Source organism: Saimiri boliviensis, chromosome 14 (genome assembly GCF_048565385.1).
Source record: "Saimiri boliviensis isolate mSaiBol1 chromosome 14, mSaiBol1.pri, whole genome shotgun sequence".
NCBI classification, from domain to species: domain Eukaryota; kingdom Metazoa; phylum Chordata; class Mammalia; order Primates; family Cebidae; genus Saimiri; species Saimiri boliviensis.
In genome coordinates, this window is record NC_133462.1 from 73,627,595 (window position 1) to 73,649,999 (window position 22,405).

The 22,405-nt window shown below is 37.8% G+C and overlaps 1 protein-coding gene across 3 annotated transcripts in view; it reads left to right on the top strand.

The window, feature by feature from the left end:
- MIA3 (MIA SH3 domain ER export factor 3) overlaps nucleotides 1-22,405 on the top strand; it is a 72,027-nt gene that overhangs the window by 3,565 nt on the left and 46,057 nt on the right. For 2 of the 3 annotated variants that reach the window (XM_074385228.1, XM_074385229.1), the window contains exons 1-2: nucleotides 14,803-14,970; nucleotides 17,862-17,995. In XM_074385228.1, coding sequence (XP_074241329.1) covers nucleotides 14,838-14,970; nucleotides 17,862-17,995 — 267 coding nt within the window. In that variant the 5' untranslated portion in view covers nucleotides 14,803-14,837. Of the gene's footprint in view, nucleotides 1-14,802; nucleotides 14,971-17,861; nucleotides 17,996-22,405 lie in introns of those variants that run through there. The other variant, XM_074385230.1, reaches the window with a different exon arrangement.

Here is a 22,405-nt window from a genome sequence, read left to right on the forward strand (position 1 = left end):
TGCACTTTGTTATTTTTGCCCAAGTCATATGTATTTCAAAAAAATTAAGAGAAGAAACATATATATTGCCTTTTATATATTTACTTACATTTTTCTATTTCCAGTTCTCTTCATTCCTTCCTGTTTGTGACGAATTATCTTTAAAAATACCTGCCAAAAGTATTCACATTCTCGTAGGTGAATGTTGCTTCTCCCTTTAAGAAGTAGAGTCTGTGTTTCCACCCCTTGAATCTAGGCTGGTCTTTTAACTTGCTGTGATGAACAAAATATAGTGAAAAGTGATGCCATACCAATTCTAGGCCTACCCCCTGAGAAGCCATACACCGTTACTTTTATTCTCTAGAAATCTGGCCACAGATAAATAAGTTTAGGCTAGATTACTAAAGAATGAAAAACATTTGGTGAGAGATAGACCTACCTCAACCATTTCAGCCATACAGCTGAGTTACCAGTCATGTGTCTGAAGCTAGTTTGGAAGTTCCAGCCCTGGCTAAGCACTCGGCTGAATGCAGCTGTGAGCCCAGCCAATAATATCCAGACCAGGAGAATCATCCAGGTGAGCAAAGCCATAGAATAGGAAGAAATAACAAATGATTATTATTTTAAATTATTAAATGTATTAGATTGAAAGGATAACTAAAACATTATAGATTTCAGTTTCTATCTCGTATGTCATCTTTCATCCTGAAGCATTTTTTTTTAGCATTGCTTACACTGGAGGTCTATTGGTGTTGAACTTTTTGTTTTCACTTATCTGAAAATGTCTATTCTCCTTTCTATTTTGAAGGATTTTTTTCTGGGTATAGGATTCTGGATTGGCAATTTTTGTCCATTAGCACTTTAAGCCCTCTGTTGATTTTAACCTGTTGTTTTTGATGAGAAGTCAGCTATCACTTTATTATTTTTGTTCATGTGTAATGTATTATGTTTCTCTGACTGCCTGCAAAATTTTTTTTTTCCAATGGTTGGTTATTTGCAGTTTGACTATAATGTGTCTAGGTGTGATTTTCTCTGTCATTAGCCTATTTGATAGCCACTGAGTTTCCTAGATTTGTCCATTTCTTTTTATGTTAATTTGGGATATTTTCAGCCATTGTTGTCTTAATATTTTTTTCTGTGCAGTTATGCTTCTGCTCCCCTCTGTTGGACTCCAATTATATGAATGTAAGACCACTCCATATTGATGGGTAGCAAGGCTTGATTCACTTTTTTCCTGACTGAATACCTTCTATTATCTATCATCACGTTAACTTTTTGTTGTTTTTGCAGTGTCCAATCTACTGATTAGCCCATCTTGTGAATTTTTAAATTCAAATTCTCTACTTCTTAGTTCTTGAAATGTGTCTTTTTAAAAAAATGTTTTCATTTATTTGTTGACATCCCCTGTTTGTTATGACTCTATTCCTTTAAGTCCTTGAAAGTATTTATAAAAGCTAGTTTAAATTTTTTTTTCTGCTATTCTCAACATCTGGATCATCTCATAGACATTTTTTTAATAGATTGCCTTTTCTCTTACAGTTCACATCCTTCTATCTCTGTGCATATCTGATAAAATGTAATTTTATGCTGGACATTTGTAGGTGATAATTATAGGGAATCTGGATTATGTTGGCTTGTTTAAAGGATATTATGTTTTGTGTGGCATGCAGCTTAATTAATGGTGGATTTTTTTGGGTCATGTCAAACTCGGTATTGTTCATTTTCAGTATGAGTCTTATTTGGTTTTAAATCTAGTCTTAGCATATTCCCCTTACTCTTTGTGTGGTTCTTTCTCCTAAAACTTGGTTCCAGATTCTCAATTAAGTGCTCAAGGTATTAGTGAAATTGCTGCATTGCTGGGCTGGAAATCTAATGTCTCTCAGCACTCCATGGCCTTTAGTATCACTCTCCAGCCTTTCCCCTACAGCAGGCAAGCTCTGCTAAGTCTTGCAAGGTTTCACCTAGCACATCTCTAACCTCAGTGAATTTCCATACTGGCTTTTAGTATTACCACCTTCTCTCTCTCTCTCTGTCTCTCTCTTTGTCTCTGTCTCTGTCTCTCTCTCTCCTTTCTCTCCTCTCTTTCTCCCCTGTCTCTTCTGTCTCTCTGTCTCTCTCTCTCTCTCTCTCTATCTCTCTCTCTCTCTCTCTCTCTCTCTCACACACACACACACACACACACAAAGACAGCTCAGATATTCTAGCCTACAAAATTTCAATAATTTCAAAAACGTGAACTCTGATAATTTCCTCCTTAACTCAGCAAGACCACCACTTAATACTTGAGTTTCTCCTTCTTGATTATAGAGTTCACCTGTGTGTTCTGTGCTCATGGACCAGTCACATGCTGCCTGTTTATCAATGCCTTAAACGGTTGCTTTAAGTAGTTTTTTTAGTTTTTCACTCTTTTGTGACAGGAAGGCAAGGCAAATACCAGCTACTCAATCATGGTTCAAAGTGAAAGTACTAACTTCCTTATACACTTTTCCATCATTCATGATGGAGACAATCATTAAACAGGCCAAACTATAGAGAAACTCTGTAGTGTCTCCTTTATCGTCCATATGAAATAAAGACTGTCAAATATCTCATTAACAATTTTTATATTGATAATGTGTTGAAATGATAATATTTTGCATTGATTTGGTTAAATAGAACATATTATTAAAATTAAGATCACCTATTTTGTTTTAACTTTTTAAATGTGACTTCTAGAAAATTCGAATTGCATATGTAGCTAACACATTTCTATTCTACAGCATCGTTCTAGGGAATCAGTGAGAAATAAGCAAAATCAGGTCATGTTTAGATGCTGTATTTAATCATTCTGGTTGGACGTCATTCACTGATCCTCTTACGTATTCCATACCATTTCACATTCCACATGGATTTAGATAGCAGTTAACTTTCATACCAGAATACTCTTACCTTTTCTGTGTCAGTTGCTCAGTATCCACACTTGATATAGTTTTCATAATGGTATTTATGTTCCTGTTTCTAATTTTATACTACATGTATCAATTAAAATACTGACGATATAGGAGGTTTTATCTTAATGTATGATCTATAACAAATCAGCTGTGATTGTATGATATTCTCAGGAAATCTGTATTTTTCCTTCTCAGCTCACAGTGTCTCCTCTAGGAGGCGTTTTCAGTCTTCCAACCACAGCTTGGGAGGCTGTTCTGGTCTTGCTGACCTTAGTAAGAAGAAACCAGTTTCCAGTGAAGTTACTATCTAAAAATGTCTCCTTTTTGTAGAAATCATTGGTTTGCCATCAAACAATTCTTGTTGCATCATCAAACAATTCTTGTTGCATCATCAAACATCTCTTTTGGCTGTAACAGCTTGCGATTTTATTATTTAATTATTTATACAACATAAATGGGCAATCTTTTTAGGTAGTATCTGATTTACTTCTCAAAGAAACACTATGAAGTTTTGACTTTAGCCTCGCTTTTCTAGAAGAGAGATCTGACACTCAGAAAAGCTAATGGCTTGCCTGTAGTCACACAATTAGACTTCTGATTCCTAGCCATTGCTTTTGACTCTATTCCCTGCCTCCACTGTTTTCCTGATAAGGAAGTAATTCATATCTGAAAATTAAATGGACAAAGCCAAACTGCGGAAATTGAGTTGTATAGGCCTCACCCTGGAATCTGTTCTACATTTGTTTCAGAGTACCAAATATTTGACTTCTGAGGAAATGGTGCCAAGGTAAATTAGGTGGAACCGGAAACAGGAACTTACATATATGTCTGTATGTTAGTAGCAATTTCAGATGTTTGAGTTTCTTTCTTTGTACAATAGAAATTGGAATAATATTTGCCAGGACTAGGCAAATAGTACATGCTGGTAGACTTTACATTATAGATGACTCATTCCCAATAGATCATATCCTTTGACATGACTTTTTAATTGTTAGAAGGGATTCTACCCTACCAACCATGCCCAACACAAACTCCTGTTCTTACTGGCTTTCAGAACAAAATACGTGCATAAATTCCCCTGTAGTTATATCATTCCTTTACTTAAAATCTGATAGCTTTCTATATTTTATTCTATTAAATGTAAATTCTCATGCTTGATTTCCAAGGGGTCTTATAATCTGACCCACCCTTGCTGCCCAAACTTGTTTCCCACTTTTCTAATAAAACGCTTTCACTCTAGTATGGTTAGGTCTCCTTGCTGTCCTTTGAACAAATTGCTTTCTGCTATTGCTATGTCTTTTCTTATCTTGTTTTCTTCATTTGCCCTATCCTCTCTGTTTAGAATCTAAATTTTATGTATTCACTAAGGCTCAATTCAAATTCCATCACCATCACTTACTTTCCTCCTTCTTTTAACTCGTTAGTGCTTAGAATTTGTACGAAAACATGTTTGAGCACTTACTGTATGGCAGGACAAGGTTCTTTGTATGCCCCATCCCCTTCTTCTTACTAAGAGAAGTAACTGGTGTTGGCAAGAGAGGCTTGTTTGTCTTTTAGGAGTTACCACTCTGAGGAATATGGATGAGGATCCAGAGTCCTCCTCCACCTTTGGGGATGGAGCCAAATTTGGGCCTCCTTTGGCACAAGTGTAAAGTTGGACCCATCTTCTGACACTTGCCAAATACACACAAAAAGCAAGACTTTCAGAAGAGGGAAGAAAGGAAAGAAGCATCACGACGCTAAGCGGGAAATGAGATTATGCAAGCTGACCTGATAGAGTAAAGAAATATATGTTTGTTATCATTTTTCTGACTCACTGTATTGTGACCAATCATAGTGCTTTTATTATTTATTTATTTATTTATTTATTTTTTAACATAGGGTTTCACCATGTTGGCCAGGCTGGTCTTGAACTCCTGACCTCAGGTGATCCACCCACCTTGGCCTCCCAAAGTGCTAGTATTACAGGTGTGAGCCACCGTGCCCGGCTTTTTTTTTTTTTTTTTTTTTTAAGATGGGGAGTGTTTTTATTTTTACTGACCGTGACCAGGATTTACTTGGTTTGTAATGCTTCAGTTACCTTTAAGGGTAGCTAAATTTTAACTCTTTCTGTCTAACTTACAGATTTTCTCTACGTAAGTTTTTTGACAACTCTACTTCAGTATAAAGGATATTTAAGTATTTAAATTGTATATTTTTATTAGTTTTGACACATGCATATACACCTGAAGCCATGATCACAATCAACAGGGGGAGGATACCAAAATTTCTTTGTATCTGTCTCTTCCTTATCTTGCCACCCTGCCCCTTCACCAGGCAGCAACTGATCTATGTTCTGTCATTATAAATTTATTTGAATTTTCTGGTATTTTATATTAATGGAATTATGTAGTATGTATTGTTTTTGTCTGGTTTATTTCACTTAGCTCGCGGTTTCTAGTATTGATAGTTCTTTATTATTGCTAAGTAGTATTCTAAAATTTATGATCTATTTACTTGTGGATGGGCATCTGGGGTTCTTAGCTATTACAAATGGAGCTACTATGAACATTTCTGTGTACAAGTCTTAGTGTGGACATATACTTTTATTTCTCTGGAGTGGAAAGTCTGGGTTCATATGATAGATGTGGTTTTACTTTTAAAGAAAATGCCAAACTGATTGTACATTTAATTCTAGCTAGCAATATTATGAAACATCAGTTGCCCTTATCCCTGTCAGTCTTTGTTATGATCAGGCTTTTCAATTTTACCCATTCTAGTGGATGCGTAATAATATTGTGGCTTTGATTTGCATTTCACTAATGGCTAATGATGTTGAGTATCTTTTCTTGTTCGTATTTGCCGTATGTATACCTACTTTGGCGAGATGTCTGTTGAAATCTTTTGCCTATTTTCCCAATTGGGTTGTTTTCTTATTGATAAGTTGTAAGAATTATTTATATGCTCTAATATAATTCATTTGTTGAGTAGATGTTTTGCAAATACTTTCTCCTAGTCTATGACTTATCTTTCCATTTTCATAACGGTGAATGGAGAGAGAGCAAAAGTGTTGTTGTTGTTGTTGTTGTTGTTGTTGTTGTTGTTGTTGTTGTCTGAGACAGGGTATCCTTCTGTTGCCCAGGCTGGAGTGCAATGGCACAACCATGGCTCACTGCAGCTTCAACCCCTCAGGACTGAGTGATACTCCTACCTCAGCCTCCTGAATAGCTGGGACCACAGGTATGTGCCACCCTGACCAGCTAACTTTTAAAATCTTTTGTGAAGAGGTGGGGGGTGGATCTCTCTGTGTTGCCAGGATTGATCTCCAACTCTTGGACTCAAGCAATCCTCCTGTCTTGGCCTCCCAAAGAGTGGGATTGCAGGCATGAGCCACTACACCCAGCCGAAGTGTTTCGTTTTATTAAGTCCAATAGATTAATTTACTTCTTGTAGAGATTGTGCTTTTTTGCATGTATTTTAAAATCTTTGCCTATGTTTTATTCTAGAAGTTTTATAGCTTTAGTTCTTACATTTAGGTCTATGATCTATTTTGAGTTAATTTTTTATATCATATGTGGTAAGGATTAAAGTTATTTATTTGTTTTTTACCTATAGCTATGCAGTTGTTTCAGCACCATTTATTGTATAAGTTACCTCTCTCCAGTTGAATTCTCTTGCCATGCTTGTGAAAATCCGTTGTCTATATATGTGTGTGTCAATTTTTAGACTCTCAGTTGTGTTCCATTGACCTGTATGTCTGTGTTTACACCAATACCACATTGTTGTAATTAATAAAACTTCATAATAAATCTTGGTAAAGTTAATTGGTAATCTATTATTAAGTATATACACATTTTAAAATGTATCATCTTGAGTTGACTTCTTTAACATTATGAAATGACTATCTCTGGTAATATTCTTTGCTCTGAAATCTATTTTGTCTGATATTAAAATGGCTACTTTACCTAATTTTGACTAGTGTTAGCTTCGTTTATCTTTTTCTACATTTATTGTATTTGTGTCATTATGTTTCAAGTGTATTTTCTTGTAGACACCATATAGTAGGGTATTTCTTTTTAATTGAATCTAACAATCTTGCCTTTGACCATTTACATTTTATGTGATTATTGATATGACTGATAAAATCTCGGGTCTTGTTATTTGCTTTCTATTTGTCCCATCCGTTTTTTCCCCTTTTTCTCTTTTAACATCTCCTTCTGAAGTAAGCACGTTATCTCTTTTGTGAGCTTACTAGCTATAACTCTGTGCTTTTCTTGTTGGTGCTTCAGGGTTTATAATATATATCTTTAATTTATTACTGTATACTTTCATGGAATATTTTATCACTTCATCTATAGTTTAAGATGTTTATTTCTGTTTCTCCTCTCCTGCTGTTATACTTTTGTTGTCATTCATTTAAATGTACATATATTATATATTTCATGATATATTATTATTAGTTTGCTTTAAATAGTTAATTATCTTTTAAAGAGATTTTTAAAGTAAGAAACATGTTTTTTGTATTTTAAATAGAAAGATATTTTATGTTTGCTCACATATGTACATTTCTGGCATTCTTTATTCTTTTTTGTATATTCAGATTTCCATCTGGTATTTTTTTCTGCCTAAAGGGCTTCAACATTTTTTGAATTGTAGATCTTACAGTGATGAATTATTTTAGCTTTTGTGCATGTGAAAATGTATTTTACCATATTTTGTCTTGCTTTATTTTACATATTTAAAAATTTACTTTTTGACATGAGAGACTTTTCAAGGGGTACAGCTTTATTGACCTACAACTTGCACACCATACAATCCACCCACTTGAAGTGTACAGTTCTATAGTTGTGAGTATAGTCAGAGATGTGCAACCTTCACCACAATTAATTTTAGAATATTTCTGTCATTCCAAAGAGAAACACTGTACAATTCATCTGTCAATCCTTTATTTCCCATCTCTTCCAGCCCTGGGCATCCTACTTTCTGTGTCTATAGATTTTTCTATTCTGAAAATGTCATCTAAATGGAACATACAGTATGTGGCTTTTTATAGCTAAGTTCTTTCATTTAAAATAATGCATTCAAGGGTCACCTATGTTGTAGTGTGTATCATTATTTCATTCCTTTTTAATTGTCATGGTATTGATATACCTACCATATTTTATCTATTAATTTATCAGTTGAATGAACATGTGGGTTGTTTCCATTTTTTACTTTCATGAATAATGCTGTTATGAGCATTGGTGGACAAGGTTTTGTGTGGATAAAAGTTTTCATTGCTCTTGGTTATATATCTGAGGTAGATTTATTGGGTCATATGGTAATTTTTTGTTTATCCTCTTGAGGAACTGCAAGACCATTTTCCAAAGTGCCTGTACTAGTTGATATTCCTACCAGCAACATATGGGGGTTCCATTTCTCCACATTCTTGCCAACACCTGTTATTCTCCTTTATATTATAGCCAACCTAGTAGGTATGAAGTAGTGTCTCATTGTGGCTTTGATTTATACTTCTCTACTAGCTGATGATGTTGAGTATCTTTGCATTTGCTTATGGGCCATTGAATAGTTTCTTTGGAGAAATGTCTATTCAAATCCTTTGCCCATTTTTAAATCAGGCTATTTATCTTTTTGTTATTGAGTTGTAAGTGTTCCTTGTATATTCTAGATACAAGTCCCCTATCAGATAAATGAATTTCAAATATTTTCTTCTGTTCTTTCTGTCTTTTTATTTTTATTTTGACACGGAGTTTCGCTCTTGTTACTCAGGCTGGAGTGCAATGGCGTGATCTCAGCTCACCGTAACCTCCGCCTCCTGAGTTCAAGCAATGCTCCTGCCGTAACCTCCTGAGTAGCTGGGACTACAGGCATGCGCCACCATGCCCAGCTAATTTTTGTATTTTTAGTAGAGACAGGGTTTCACCATGTTGACCAGCGTGGTCTGGATCTCTTGACCTCATGATCCACCCGCCTTGGCCTCGCAGAGTGCTGGGATTATCATTTTTACTTTTTAAAATTTTCTTTTGACGTAATGTTTCTTCATTTTCTTGATGGTAAACTTTGAAGCATAAGAGCTTTATATTTGATAAAGTCTAATTTATCTGTTCTTTTCTTTTGTTCTTTGTGCTCTGGGTATCATAGATGAGAAACCATTGCCTATTCCAGGATTTACCCCTATGCTTTCTTCTAAGAGTCATGGTTTTAACCGTTACATTTAGGTCTGTGAACTACATTGAGTTAATTTTTACATGTAGTATGAAGTAGGATTCAACTTAATTCTTATGCACGTAGATATTTGGTTGTCTTAACATCATTCATTGAAAAGACTTTACCTCATTTTTGAAAGATATTTTCACTTGACATACTAATTCCAGAATGTCAACTTTCTTCTCTTTCAGAATTTAAAAAATATTGATCTACTGTGTTCTGGCTGACATGGTTCTGAAAAGAAGTATACTGTCTTTTTATCTTTGCTTCTTTCTGTATATTATGTTTATTTTCTGTGGATCCTTTTCAAGTTTTTTTCCTTACCATTGGTTTTAGCCAATTTCATGTGCATTGGTGGTGTTTTTTTTGATGTTCCTTGTGCTTGGGGTTTGTTGGGCTTCTTGAATCTGTGAGTTTTCATCAAATTTGGAATACCTTCACTCATTATTTATTAAAAAATATTTTCTGTCTCTTCATCTCCTTCAGAGACCCCAATTACACGTATATTGGACTGGTTGAAGGTATCCACACTGATGGTCTATTCATTTCTTTCAGTCTCTTTACTGTTCGTTTTATTGTTTTATTTTTTTCTTTTCTAAAATTTTTGCTTTTCTTTTTTTGCTTTGTACATCTGTCAGCTCATACCTCATGAAGAGTTTATATTGCTACATTTTCAAGCTCACTAATATTGTCTTCCATAGTATACAATCTTCTGTTAATCCTATCCAGTGTATTTTTTTTATCTTAGACATTGGTTTTTTTCACCTCCCTAAGTTTGAATTCAATTGTTTTTACATCTTCTTTTTTGTCCTTTACATATGTATGTTTTTCTGTAGCATTTTGAACATACGGACTATAACTCTGTTCATATCCTTGTACAGTAATTTCATCATTAGTGTCATTTTTGATCATTTCTATTGATCGATTTCTCTTCATTATGAGTTGCATTTTCTTACTTCTTTGCATACCTTATAGTTTTTCACTGCATTCCAGACATTGTGAATTTACCTTGTTGAGTGTTAGATATTTTTGTATTCTTTTAAATATGCTAGAGCTTTATTCTGGAATGCAGTTAATTTACTTAGAAGCATTTTGATCTTTTCAAGGCTTGCATTCAAATTTTGTTCGGCAGGACCAGGGTAGACTTTAATCTTGGGCTTCTTTTTACACTTTACTGAATACTTGATGCCCTGTTTATTGCAGTTTTCTACTCTGGCTGGTGATAATACAAACTGTTCTGCACTCTAACAGTTGTCTCTTCCATTATTCCCTGGTGTTCTTTTCCTGGCGTCAGCTAGTTCCTCACACACATATGCTTATCGTTACTCAGTTGAAGACTTGAAGGAAATCCTCTGTAGATCCCTGGAGCTCTCTCTGTACAATTCTCTCTTCTCCATGGAGCTTTCTTTTTCTCTCTTGGACTCTGCCCTGAAAATTCTAGCTACACTGGCTCCCTCAAACTCTCAAATCTGTCTCTTTAACTCAAGAAGATTTCCTATTTGAATTTCTCTTTCCTGGCTGTGTCCTGGAAACTCTCCAGGGACTAAGCGAGGGCAATCATAGTACTCATCTCATCTCTCAGCTTTATCTTAGGGATTAATGTTCTGTATTGCTTATTGTTAAAGTCTGAAAACATTTCATATATTTTGCCCAATTTTTTAGATGTTTAATGTAAAAGGGTAAATCCTGTCCCTGTTACTCCATCTTGGATGGCAGCTATAGTCCTCAGTAAATGTTTTACTACATTCTGCAAACACTCAGTGATTTCATCATTGGCAATAGACTAGGTTCTTACTGGTAAATTCAATGTTAAACCTTCTGGATGTTTGCAGTAGGCATCATGGCAGGTTTACAATGATCTATGTTATTATGTTGTCTCCTATTTGTTTCAGATATATTTCTCTTGTTTTCTCATTTAGACTGCAAATTCCCTGAGGTCAAAAACACTCCAATCTTATATTTCTATATATCCTACACCCAAAACTAGACAAATTTATTTTTAACTCTTACTCAATCTTTACGCAGTTAAAACTCCATTTGAGGTGTTACCAAATAATACACATAGGATTAGAGTTTATGTTAAGCCTCAGTGCCGCATATGCAAATTTTATGAGTAAAAACGAATGCTGATTCATCCCCTAATTTTATATATATATATATATATATATACCTACATGCTAGGGGGAAGAACCACCACCACAAGCTTCATTGTGGTCGGCTGAGAACTGTCTTCTGATTGATTATCCACCAGGCTTGTTAATATCTTTTTTAAAAAAAATTTTTTTTCAAAAATGTAGATAAATCAAGACTCTATAAAATCTACACATTTAAGTAGCTAGTTCTTCAGTAATGGAGAGCTCTGACCTGTCATATAAAAGCATATCTAAGGGCTGGGAGTGGTGGCTCACACCTGTAATTCCAGCACTTCAAGAGGATGAGATGGGTGGATCACCTGAGGTCAGGAGTTTGAGACCAGCCTGGCCAACATAGTGAAACCCTGTCTCTACTAAAAGTACAAAAAAGTAGCTGGGCATTGTGGCACGTGCCCGTACTTGGGAGGCTGAGGCAGGAGAATCACCTGAACCCAGGAGGTGGAGGTTGCAGTGAGCCAAGATCGCACCATTGCACTCCATCCACTCCATGGGCAAGAAGAGTGAGATTCCACCTCCAAAAAAAAAAAGCTAATCTAAATATTAGTCAAAGTAGATATTATTTACTTTGTAAAGTAATATTCTATTAGATCATTTTGGAATTTTGTTTTTTCATCAATTAATTATTATTCTAATCTAAGGAGAAATAAGGTAAATTAAAATCATGTTTTAACTCTGCTTTAATATTCTGGTAGTATATAAGGAAAAAGTATGTGCTATTTCATCCATTCCTTTCTCAATAAATACACCCTCATTCAACAGTAAATACATTCCAGGTTCTGTTCTTGGTGTTAAGGATGTTGCTGAAGGGAAGACATCAAATGCCTTGTTTTTTTGGTATATTCCCTCTTGGTATTATTCATATATGGAAGCTTTATTTAGGTTAATAGCATAATATATCTATAATATGTGAAGATTCATGGGTTTATTCAACAAATAATTTGTTGAGTACCTCATATGTTCCAGACATTGTTCTAGGCACCAATATTACAGGAGTGAACAAAACAGACAAATCCCCTCCTTCCATGGAGTTTATATTGGATGTGTGGTGGAGTAAAGTAGATAAACATAAGGCAGGTGGTAAATGCTCTAAAGAAAAAATAAAGCAGGGTAATGAGCCAGCTAGTGATGAGAAGGAACTTTGTTTCATGTAGGGTGATCAGGGGAGGCCTCACTTGTAAGGCATGGCACTGTTACAGAGACATGAAGATGTCAGGAAACTGGTTAGCCAAGCAGAGTATTTGGGGAATTATTCCATGTTGAGGGAAAATTTCAAGTGCAGATACACAGATGCAGGATTAGGCTTGGTGTATTTGACTGGAACCAACAGAGCAAGGGAAGAGTGTTAGGAAATGAGAGTAAAAGGGGAAAGGAGTAAAATTAAATAAGGAAGTGTACTCCATTAAAAAGTAATTGCATTTTGCTTGAAAATGGGAAGACACAGGAAGGTTCTGAGCAGGGGAGAGACATGACCACATTTATATCATAAAACTATTGCTGTAGCTACTATTGAGACGAGACTTTGGAAGGGCTAAGAGCAGAAGCAAGAAAATGACAAATCTGTGCAGTTATTCAGGTCAGAGATGGGTGGCCTGGTCTGCACTGCTGGCACTGGAGATGGGGAGAAGTGATCAGATACTTTTTTAAAATTTATTTTTATTAAGACAGGGTTTCACCACGTTGGCCAGGCTGGTCTCAAACTCCTGACCTCAGGTAATCCGCCCGCCTTGGCCTCCCAAAGTGCTGGGATTACAGGCCGAAGCCACCACACCCAGCCAAAGTGGTTAGATTCTGAATGTATTTCAAATGTTTATGCTGAGAGAGTCAGACAAAAAAAAAATGTATACTGTATGTCCATTTATATCAAATTCTAGAAAATGTAAACCAATCTGCAGTGACAGAAGGTTGTCTGAAGATAGCTGGGAGAAGGGAGGGAGGGATTATAAAGGAGCATGAGAACTCTTTCAGAGGTGATGAATATATTAATTATCTTGATTGTGGTAATGGTCTCGTGGGTGTAGACTTCTGTCAAAAATTATCAAATTGTACACTTTAAATGTGCAATTTATTGTAGGTTAATTATACTTCAATAAACCTATTTAAAAAAAGACATTGGATTGTCTGATGGATTGGACTCAGGTGTGAGAGAAAAGAGGTCAGGATGGTTAGTATGTTTTTGGCTTGAGCACCCAGAAAATAGGAATTAAATTGTCATTCTTATTCCTATCTCAGATAGGGTAGACCGAAAGGAACAGAGTTTGAGCAAAAAAATAAATAAGAGTTTGGTTTTCAACATATTGTTAGAGATGCCTATTAGAGACATCTAACATAGTAAAACAAATAAATGCACAGTAAAAAAGAAGAATGAACGGAACTAGTACTTGAATGGAAAGTGCTTGTCCATGACCTTACCAAATATATATTTTCTCTGGACAGCACTGGAATTACATTGGCCCAATGTCTTACGGCTCCTGCGGACAAAAATGTGTGAGCATCTGTTTACCATTTTTTCCTTATTCAATATAATGGATTGCTCAGACAAGCCACATTGTTTCTTCTTGCTTTTAAGTAATATGATTTGTTTGAGAAACTAGCTGCTGAGTTTGTTGTTCAAGGTTGATGGATAACCTTAGAGATTGCAATGAGAAGCTCCTGGTCACAGACAAATGCTAAGTTCTTCAATCAGGGCTAGAGCATTGTAGCTACTCTTCCCTGGGCTGACCCCACCCCCTTTTTAATCGCACATATAAATAATCCAGTTATAGTATGATTTAAACAAGATTTTCCTCCCCTACGCAGAAAGAAAGTACAAAAATTGCTTGTTGTTTGATGGAGGCTTTACAGAGTTGTGATTAAAAAGGAGCATACTACCTGCCTTTGAATCTTAGCTTCATCACTCCCTAGGTGTTTGAATGCCTTTAGGTAGTCCTGCCTGAAATGGGGATCAAAATAGTACCTACTACTGTAAGGTGCTATTGTTGTGAAGATTAAATTTAATTTATACCTATGAAGACCCTAGAATAACAACTGGGCATAAAGCACTCAATAAATGTTAGCTGCTATTAACTAGTTTTCCCTGCTCTGACATTTATTGTTTAGTCGTTTTCGTGTCAGTTGGTTTTCACTAAGTCGTGGACTTCTTTAGACAAGGCCCTCTCCCACACCACCCTGGATGCTTTATCCAATGTCTGGCACAGGGTTGGGGAGTGCAGCGTTGGGGGACCCAAGAGCGCAGAGAAGGGTGAACAACGAATGGAGTCACGCGGAGGTTCTATGAGGGACTGGGGCAAAGGCAGGTGATTGGGTGTGGGAGAACAAGCAAGAGTTCTGGTTGCCAAGGCAACGACCAGAGGAACAGACTTCAGAGTGAGGACTAGGCTGCCAGTCCTCTTCTTGGAGATCGCCCTCAGCCCTACTGGAGGTCCCCCGTGGGTGGGTGGGGGACCTTAAAGCCCCTGCTGACGTGTCAGTAGGGAACTGCTCAGACCTTCCTGGGCGCCGCCCCTCGGCGGGGCCTGGCTTCTCACCCGCCCCCGGCGCTCCGCCCCCGGCCTCCTCCTCCGCGTCACCGGCTCCCGGAGGTGACCACAACATGGCTGCGGCGCCTGGGCTGCTCTTCTGGCTGCTCGTGCTCGGGCCGCCGTGGCGAGTGCCGGGCCAGCCGGACCCCAGCACTGGCCGGCGCTTCTCGGACCACAAACTCTGTGCCGACGACGAATGCAGCAGTGAGTGAGCCTGCGAGGCGGCTGGCCCGGGGGTTTCTGTGGCGGCGCCGCCCGGGTTCTGCGGGGGCTGGAGCTCGGCAGCCCAGCGGGCCAGCTTGGGGGTCGCAAGCTGGACGGGTGGGACACGGGGGTGGGCTGGCTCTGGATCCCTGTGTCTGTCTTCTCCAGCTCTGCCGGCGCGCAGCCACTCAGGCCTGACCGTGGGGGCTGCACCTCCCACTTGTTGCCAGCATTTTATTTTCCTCTGCTGAGACCGGGGGTTGCTTGCAGTGGTCCCTGGTTTCTCCAGGAGTAGCTCACAGCGTCCCTTCCCCACCAGCCCCATCCGCCTGGGCTCCAAGGGTAGATGCAGTTGCGCGCGCCGCGAGACTGGGCTCCCCATGCCGCAGCCGAACGCTTTCTTGCTCTCGCCGCGGGGACCTCGGCGGGTGCAGTACCCCGGCAGATGCGCTAAGGGCTCGGTGGGCGTTTTCCCAGTGGCAGGTTGATGGTGGGGCTTCTCTGGAAAGGCTCTCTGGAGCTGCCCCTTTGCCCTTCTGCTTCATTGGAATTTGGGCTGATACCGCCTTTTCAACAGGAATTGGGAGTTTAGGTTTGGGATGAGTCTGGAGTTCAAGCACTCATTGTATTCCGAGGTCTCTACCCCGACTTTGATCAATCCTGTCATTTCTGTGCTTGGAAGCCTTTTTGTAGACTGCTAGGCAAGGCAGCAGGAAGACCAAAAGCTTTCGCTCTGCAAAGAGGCCGAGGATCTGCACCGGCCACCTGGGACCGGCAGCCTCCTCTTCTGTGCGCAGGAAGCGGAATTGCTCTTCAGTCCGGGATTGGAGGTGGGCGGTAGGGAGATCTTCAGGCTCAGATGAAGAGGGTTATTACAGGAATGATAATAAATACCCCAAGGGTCTCAAAAGCCAAGTAGGTTTAGACTTAGCCACTTGTGTGTTGAAACCTCTTCTCTATGTGTTCCCCAAACCAGGATCATTCTTAGAGCCTTTCAGCTGGTTCAAACAACCTTGTAACTTAGCCACTGCAAAAACGGTTTTTCATACATTGTTAAGTAATGCCTGTAGAAAAGTATTCATTTTAGAAAGGCCAAGAACCCTATAATTTAGCTATTTATATTCAAATTTGTTATCAAAACCAAATTTCATAATTTGAACTGCCTATATCTCTACAACACTAATCAAGAAAAGAGATCTCTAATGAGCGTGAAGCCATTCCTAGAGGTAACCCTGTGATTGATGTAAATAAGCTGTCAAAAGCAGAACAACTGCCATGATTTTTTCCTTTAGTTTTCTTGGAGCAAAACCTGGCTGTTATCCATTTGCTGTTGGCGATGGCAAGATAGTTGGTATTCTTTGCTTGCAAGCGTGGCCCTGCCTGGGTTCATCAAAACAGGTTACCTGGAGAATCGTTACATCACTGATGCTTCTTCAGTACTGAGGCCTGATGTTAGAAGAGCTCACAGTTGTAACAGAACTTGAGAAATGGTGTGTGTTCAAGCAGAGGAAACCAAATATAACAGGCATCAACAGGAGCAACCTCTGGATGGGTCTGTGTTGTGTTGTATGAAGTGTTTTGTAATATGAGTGTGTACCGTGTCCTTGTGTGCTTTTCAAATAGCTGTTCCACTTTTATGCTGGCCTCTGATATGTTATTATAAATCCTCTATGATCTATTCTAAGGGAGAGCAAAAAAAACACTGCCATTTCCAATTTTGATCTTATTCCCAATCTTAAATTTTCCGTCACCTTAAACCTGGCCTCTCACTCAATAATGTCTGAACTACAAAGTTGACATGTTGGAAAATAATCAGAGTCTAGCTTCAAAAAACAACTCCCTCCAAATCTATATGTTTGTATAGCCATTTAAAGACACGTTTTAAATATATTTTATTGCAAATTGGCTTTTGGAAAAAGTCTTATTTCCATTTTCCTTCATTGTCTCTGCTATTTAAATATAGTTGTTGTCCATTTTGTCTTACATGGGAAACTGTTTATGTGGCCACAGAAAGAAAAGTACTGCTTTACAGTTTCTAGATCAAGCATGATTTAAGCGTGCATTTTAAGCATGAAGGGAATTACTGACCTATTCTCATAGTTTGCTTAGTCCTGGCCACATGAGATGTCGACTTTTGATTTTGTTTATAGAAACATATACATAAGGGTATTTTTTTTGTTGTTTTGAAACTTTCTTAATGTTAGATGCAGTCAACATTATTTACTTTAAGAAAATATTGTCTTGTGATGTAATTGAATCTATAGTAGGGTGTGATAGATATCCTTTTCCATTTATCTATCCAGACACTGTACAGAGAGAAAAACTTGGCTGCCAGTGAAATTGACAGTGTTTACTGCTACATAGTAGCTGTTACAGCCACTTGAAGGTAGAGCATTTTAATGGTTAGTTCAAGTTAATTGGCCTCTTGGAAGTTCCTGGGTACTCTGGTTCCCTATTACCTCTTCACATAGCCATGCTTAAGCTAGTCACCATCTGGGCTTGCGCTTACCAATTTGCAAAAGGAAGCTTTTTATGAATATGAAACGGAAAAGATTGAGGAACTGGAAAGTTAGAGAGGGAATCAAGATTTTCACTTGGCTAAGAAAAGCCATGTGTGGTAGTTGACACATTGCTTTTTGTTTCTCAGTATTGTCTGTAGAGAAAAATAGAGAAGGTTTTCCTTTCCTCTGTCTACTTGCAGAAGATATGATTTATAGCAGTAAAGCTCTAAGGATTTAAGATACTTTGAGCAAATAAAAGAAATTCCGGAGTACTGGAAAAACTTGGTTGTTATTTATATTGGGATTCTTATATTTCCTGATAAATCAATATGGACTGTGAACATTGAATCTTGATAATCTGGCTATTTTTTCCTCTCTCTTTTTATGCAGTGTTAATGTACCAGGGTGAAGCTCTAGAAGACTTCACAGGCCCAGATTGTCGTTTTGTGAATTTTAAAAAAGGTGACCCTGTATACGTCTACTATAAACTGGCAAGAGGATCACCTGAAGTTTGGGCGGGAAGTGTAAGTAAAATTTTGACATACTTTATTTACTTAATTTTTATTAGCTTGTTTAGCACTGTGTATTTAAATGACTGTGTTTTTTTGAGACCTTTGATGGAATTAACCTGTCCTCTCTGCCAGACTGTGTAAAAAGTTGGCCCTGTGTCCCCAGTGGCCTTGGGTCTGCACATAGTAGGGGCTCAGCAGAGCTTTCTGAAATAGAACTGATTCTAGCAAGTTCCCCTCAGTGTCAACCTCTAGGATGCTGCATACATATTAGAAGTTGAAATGGTAAGAGCCGAAATACTCTTTACTTCATTGCTTTAAAAAGGAAGGATTCATGGGAATTACACTTATTCCTGTAAAGTATGTGTGAGAGAGTGTTTAACATTTAAACTTTAAACATGCAAGTTTAAAGTTGATTTTGGCCAGGCGCAGTGGCTCATGCCTGTAATCCCATCACTCTGGGAGGCCAAGGTGGGAGGATTACAAGGTCAGGAGATTGAGACCATTCTGGTCAACATGGGGAAACCCATCTCTACTAAAATACAAAAACTTAGCCAGGTGTGGTGGTACGTGCCTGTAGTCCCTGTTACCTGGGAGGCTGAGGCAGGAGAATCACTTGAACCTGGGAGGTGGAGATTGCAGTGAACCAAGATCAAGCCACTGCACTCCAACCTGGTGACAGAGCAAGACTCCATCTCAAAAGGTTTTTTAAAAAGTTGATTTTATGTGATTTCTTTGTTTATATTAATATTTATGAAAAAGTGACAGTCTTGGGAATAGTTCCCTAATCATCTGTGTTATTATTAGTCTGTAAAAAAGCAAAATGTGTGTTTCCTGTGTGCTTTCTGGTGTGTTTTTTTGTTTGCAGCTTTGGGGTCATCCTTGTCCTGCTTTTCAGACACTGGGTCTGGAGGTTACCCCAGGGGCTCTGTTCCCAGCTGATTTTATGGGTGCCCTGATATCATGGCAATCAATGACTGCATCACGCTTTGGTGTTTTAATGAGATTCACTGGGAGTGACCTCTGGTTGAGAGGCTTGTTTTATGCGTTATTATCCTTTTCTTTTTAGACAGCGTGATGTGTGGATGGTGTCTTTACTTCAAGTAGTAAGGGTCCTCGATGTCTTTAGGATTGTCCCAACTTAGAGAAATACCCATCCCAACTGTGAAAGTTGTCACTCTCAATAAAACACCAAACAAACAAACAAACAAACAGAAAATAGGCTTGAAATCCCCTTGGGAAAACAGACTCATTTTGTTGGCATTCCAGGTTCCCAGGGAATAATCTTGGGAAACAACAACTGTTCAGGTTCATCTTATTTAGAGAGCATCCCAAGTGACTCACTCCATACCAAGACAAATCCATTCTCTTTCTTTCAAGTCTGCCTAAGGAGATTTGTTGGTAGTCTTTACTCTTGGAAATGTTTTTTCATGTATCTAGGCTGAGTTTTTCCTAGAACAGTTAAGGTTTTTTTTTTTTTTGCCATTCCTCATCTTTGAGCATTTGGATGAATGAACTTGACTTAACATTTTCCTCCCACTGCAGTTTTTCTTATAAACGTATTCAGCTCTGGATGTTCTGTCAGTCTTTCTGGGTCGCAGCTCTCATCCTGCCTTCTTAAGGAACACTGCCTTCAGCACCCACCCAGAAGGGATCTTTGCTGCCTGATGATTGTTTGGGTGGCACTCTGTTTGCACTGTTCATGTGGCATTTGCTTTTCTGCTTTGTATGGCAGTTAATTTGTGTACTGTCTTAGCTCACATAAAGTCAAGAGCTCTTTAATGGAAGGGCTCATGCCTTATCTGTCTTCCTTTTTAGTATTTCCTTATGGGGCAATGACATTTATTTATATTTATCCTGATATTAACTTATCCAGAATTTGTTCTCTTAAGGCAATACTCTACTTACCCCCACCCCCCACAAATGAAATCAACAGTACCTTGGCAGAAGAAAGATTACTTCTTGTCATGTGTGGGCCTACAATTCTGCAACATTTTTTTTTTGTTTTTTTTTTTTTTGTCAAATGATAAGAAATGAGATGCCATCTGTGGTCTCAATTGACAAAGATTGAGGAAGGTAAATGTATCGTGTTTTCCTTTCTCTAGATACCGCTGATCTGCTTCCTTTCTCCGGGTTCTCCCTTAGTAAAATAGTCTCCCCTCTAGTTTGATGAACCTTCTTCTTAAGAAATTAAAAACTCTTTCTTCAGCTTCCAAAATGATTCTTGTTTCTGTTTCTTAGTTTTCATTCTGCAGTCTTTTTTGTTTCTTAGCATTTTAGACTCGATCTGCCAATAACACAAAGTTTAATTGCCCTTATCTAATCTTCATGGCAGTATTTTACTACTAATACTGGCTTCCACATAGTTTTCAGATAGAACAAGAACACTCATCAATAGAAGTGTTTTATGAATTAGCGATAAGGTGGCCTTTTTTTCTTTTTGTGCATTTGATTTACATGCCAGCCTCCTCACTTAATGATTGGGAGATCTACCTCTTCCTTTCGGACAGTGGCTAGTAAAAGACTGTGTGTTTCTCAAGAGGGCACATTTTACATACCTTAGCCACTAGTGCTAAAAATGAATGGAATTATTTTCTATAGAGATTTTGGTTTGCATGAAATGAAAGCTTGGTGTGCAGATTAGTGTGTGTTACACTGTAATTTTGTCTCCAGACACCTGTAATGCCATTTTGGAAAATGACAGTATAACACATCATGTCAGCGAATACGGCTGATCCTAGGGCAACACAGGTTTGAACTCTGTGGGTCCACTTATATGCAGATTTCTTTCAATAAATGTATTATAAATTTTCATGGAGGTTTGTGATAATTTGAAAAAAACTCTCTGACTGCATAGCCTAGAAATATTGAAAGAATTAAGAAATAGGTATGTTATTAATATATAAAATATATGTAGATCCTAGTGTATTCTTTACTATCATAAAACATACACAAATCTATATAAAAAGTTAAAATTTATCAAAACGTGCACACACAAACTCAGGTCTTACATGGCACCTTTTGCAGTCAAGAAAAATGTAAAACGTAAAGATAAAATACTAAATTGTAATTGCATAAATTAATTGTACTACATGCTTTACTGTAATATTTCATAACCACATACTCTTGCTATTCTGGTGAGCTCAAGTATTGTGAGTATCCACTTAAAATGCCATGTGACACTAATTATTCCACGTGAGCAATTCATCTCTCCAATAAATTGTATAGTGCTTAAAAAGTGATCTCTTGTGGTTCTCATGTACTTTTTGTGTTTACTGCAATACTGTAAACCTTGAATAACACTCTGAGACCCATACAGAGTGTCACTAGTGATGTTGGAAGTACTCTCAAGTAGCAGAGAAAAGTAATGACATTACAAGAAAAAGTTGAATTGCTTAATAGGTGCCGTGGATTGAGGTTTGCAGCTGTGGTTGCAAGATTAACAAATCTAGCATAAGGACCATTATAAAAAAAAAAAGAAAAGGAAATCCTTGAAGCTGTTATTGCAGCTATGCCAGCAGTCATGAAGATCTTACACTTTTTGTTTTGCAAAATAGCATTTTAGGTACTATTAAAAATATAACTTTTATGTGGTTATAGGCTTGCTGTTAGAAAAGCATACCTATAGATCCTAATGTGATTTAAGTCAAAGCAAAGTCACTGTATAACAACTTAAAGCAAAAGGAAAGTAAAGGATCTAACACTGGAGAATTTAATGACAGCAAAGGATGGTTTGATAATTTTAGCAAGCAGTTTGGCTTAAAGAAAGTCAAACCAACAGCAGAAGCAGCTTCTGCCAACCAGGAGGCAGTGGAATAGTTCCTAGACACCATTAAGAAAATCATTTAGGAGAGCGGCTATATGCCTAAACAGGTTTTTAATGTTGACAGAAGTACCCTATTTTGGGGGGGAAAATGCCATAAAGGACATTTGTTAATAAGGAAAACAAGTGAGCACCAGGATTTAAAAGAAGAAGGGATAAGCCAACTCCATTGTTTCATGCAAATTCAGTCGGGTTTATGATCAGGACTGGCTTCTGCCTTTATCTGTAAATCTGCTAACCCCTGAGTCTGGAAGGGAAAATTGGATACCAGCTGCCAGTCTTTTGGATATACAAGAAGAAGGTCTGGACAATGAGAACCCTTTTTCTGGATTGATTCCATCAATGCTTTGTCCCTGAAGTTAGGAAGTAACTTGCCAGTAAGGAACTGCTTTTTAAAGTTCTTTTGATATCGGACAATGCCCCCAGCCATCCACAACTTTGTGAGTTCAATACCAAAGGAGTTGAAGTGGTCTACTTGCCCTAAACACAGCATCTCTAATTCAGCCTTTAGATTAGGAGGTCATGAGGAACTTTAAGGCTCATTACACACCATACTTTGTGGGAAGGATTGTCAACACTATGGAAGAGAATGCTAATAGAAA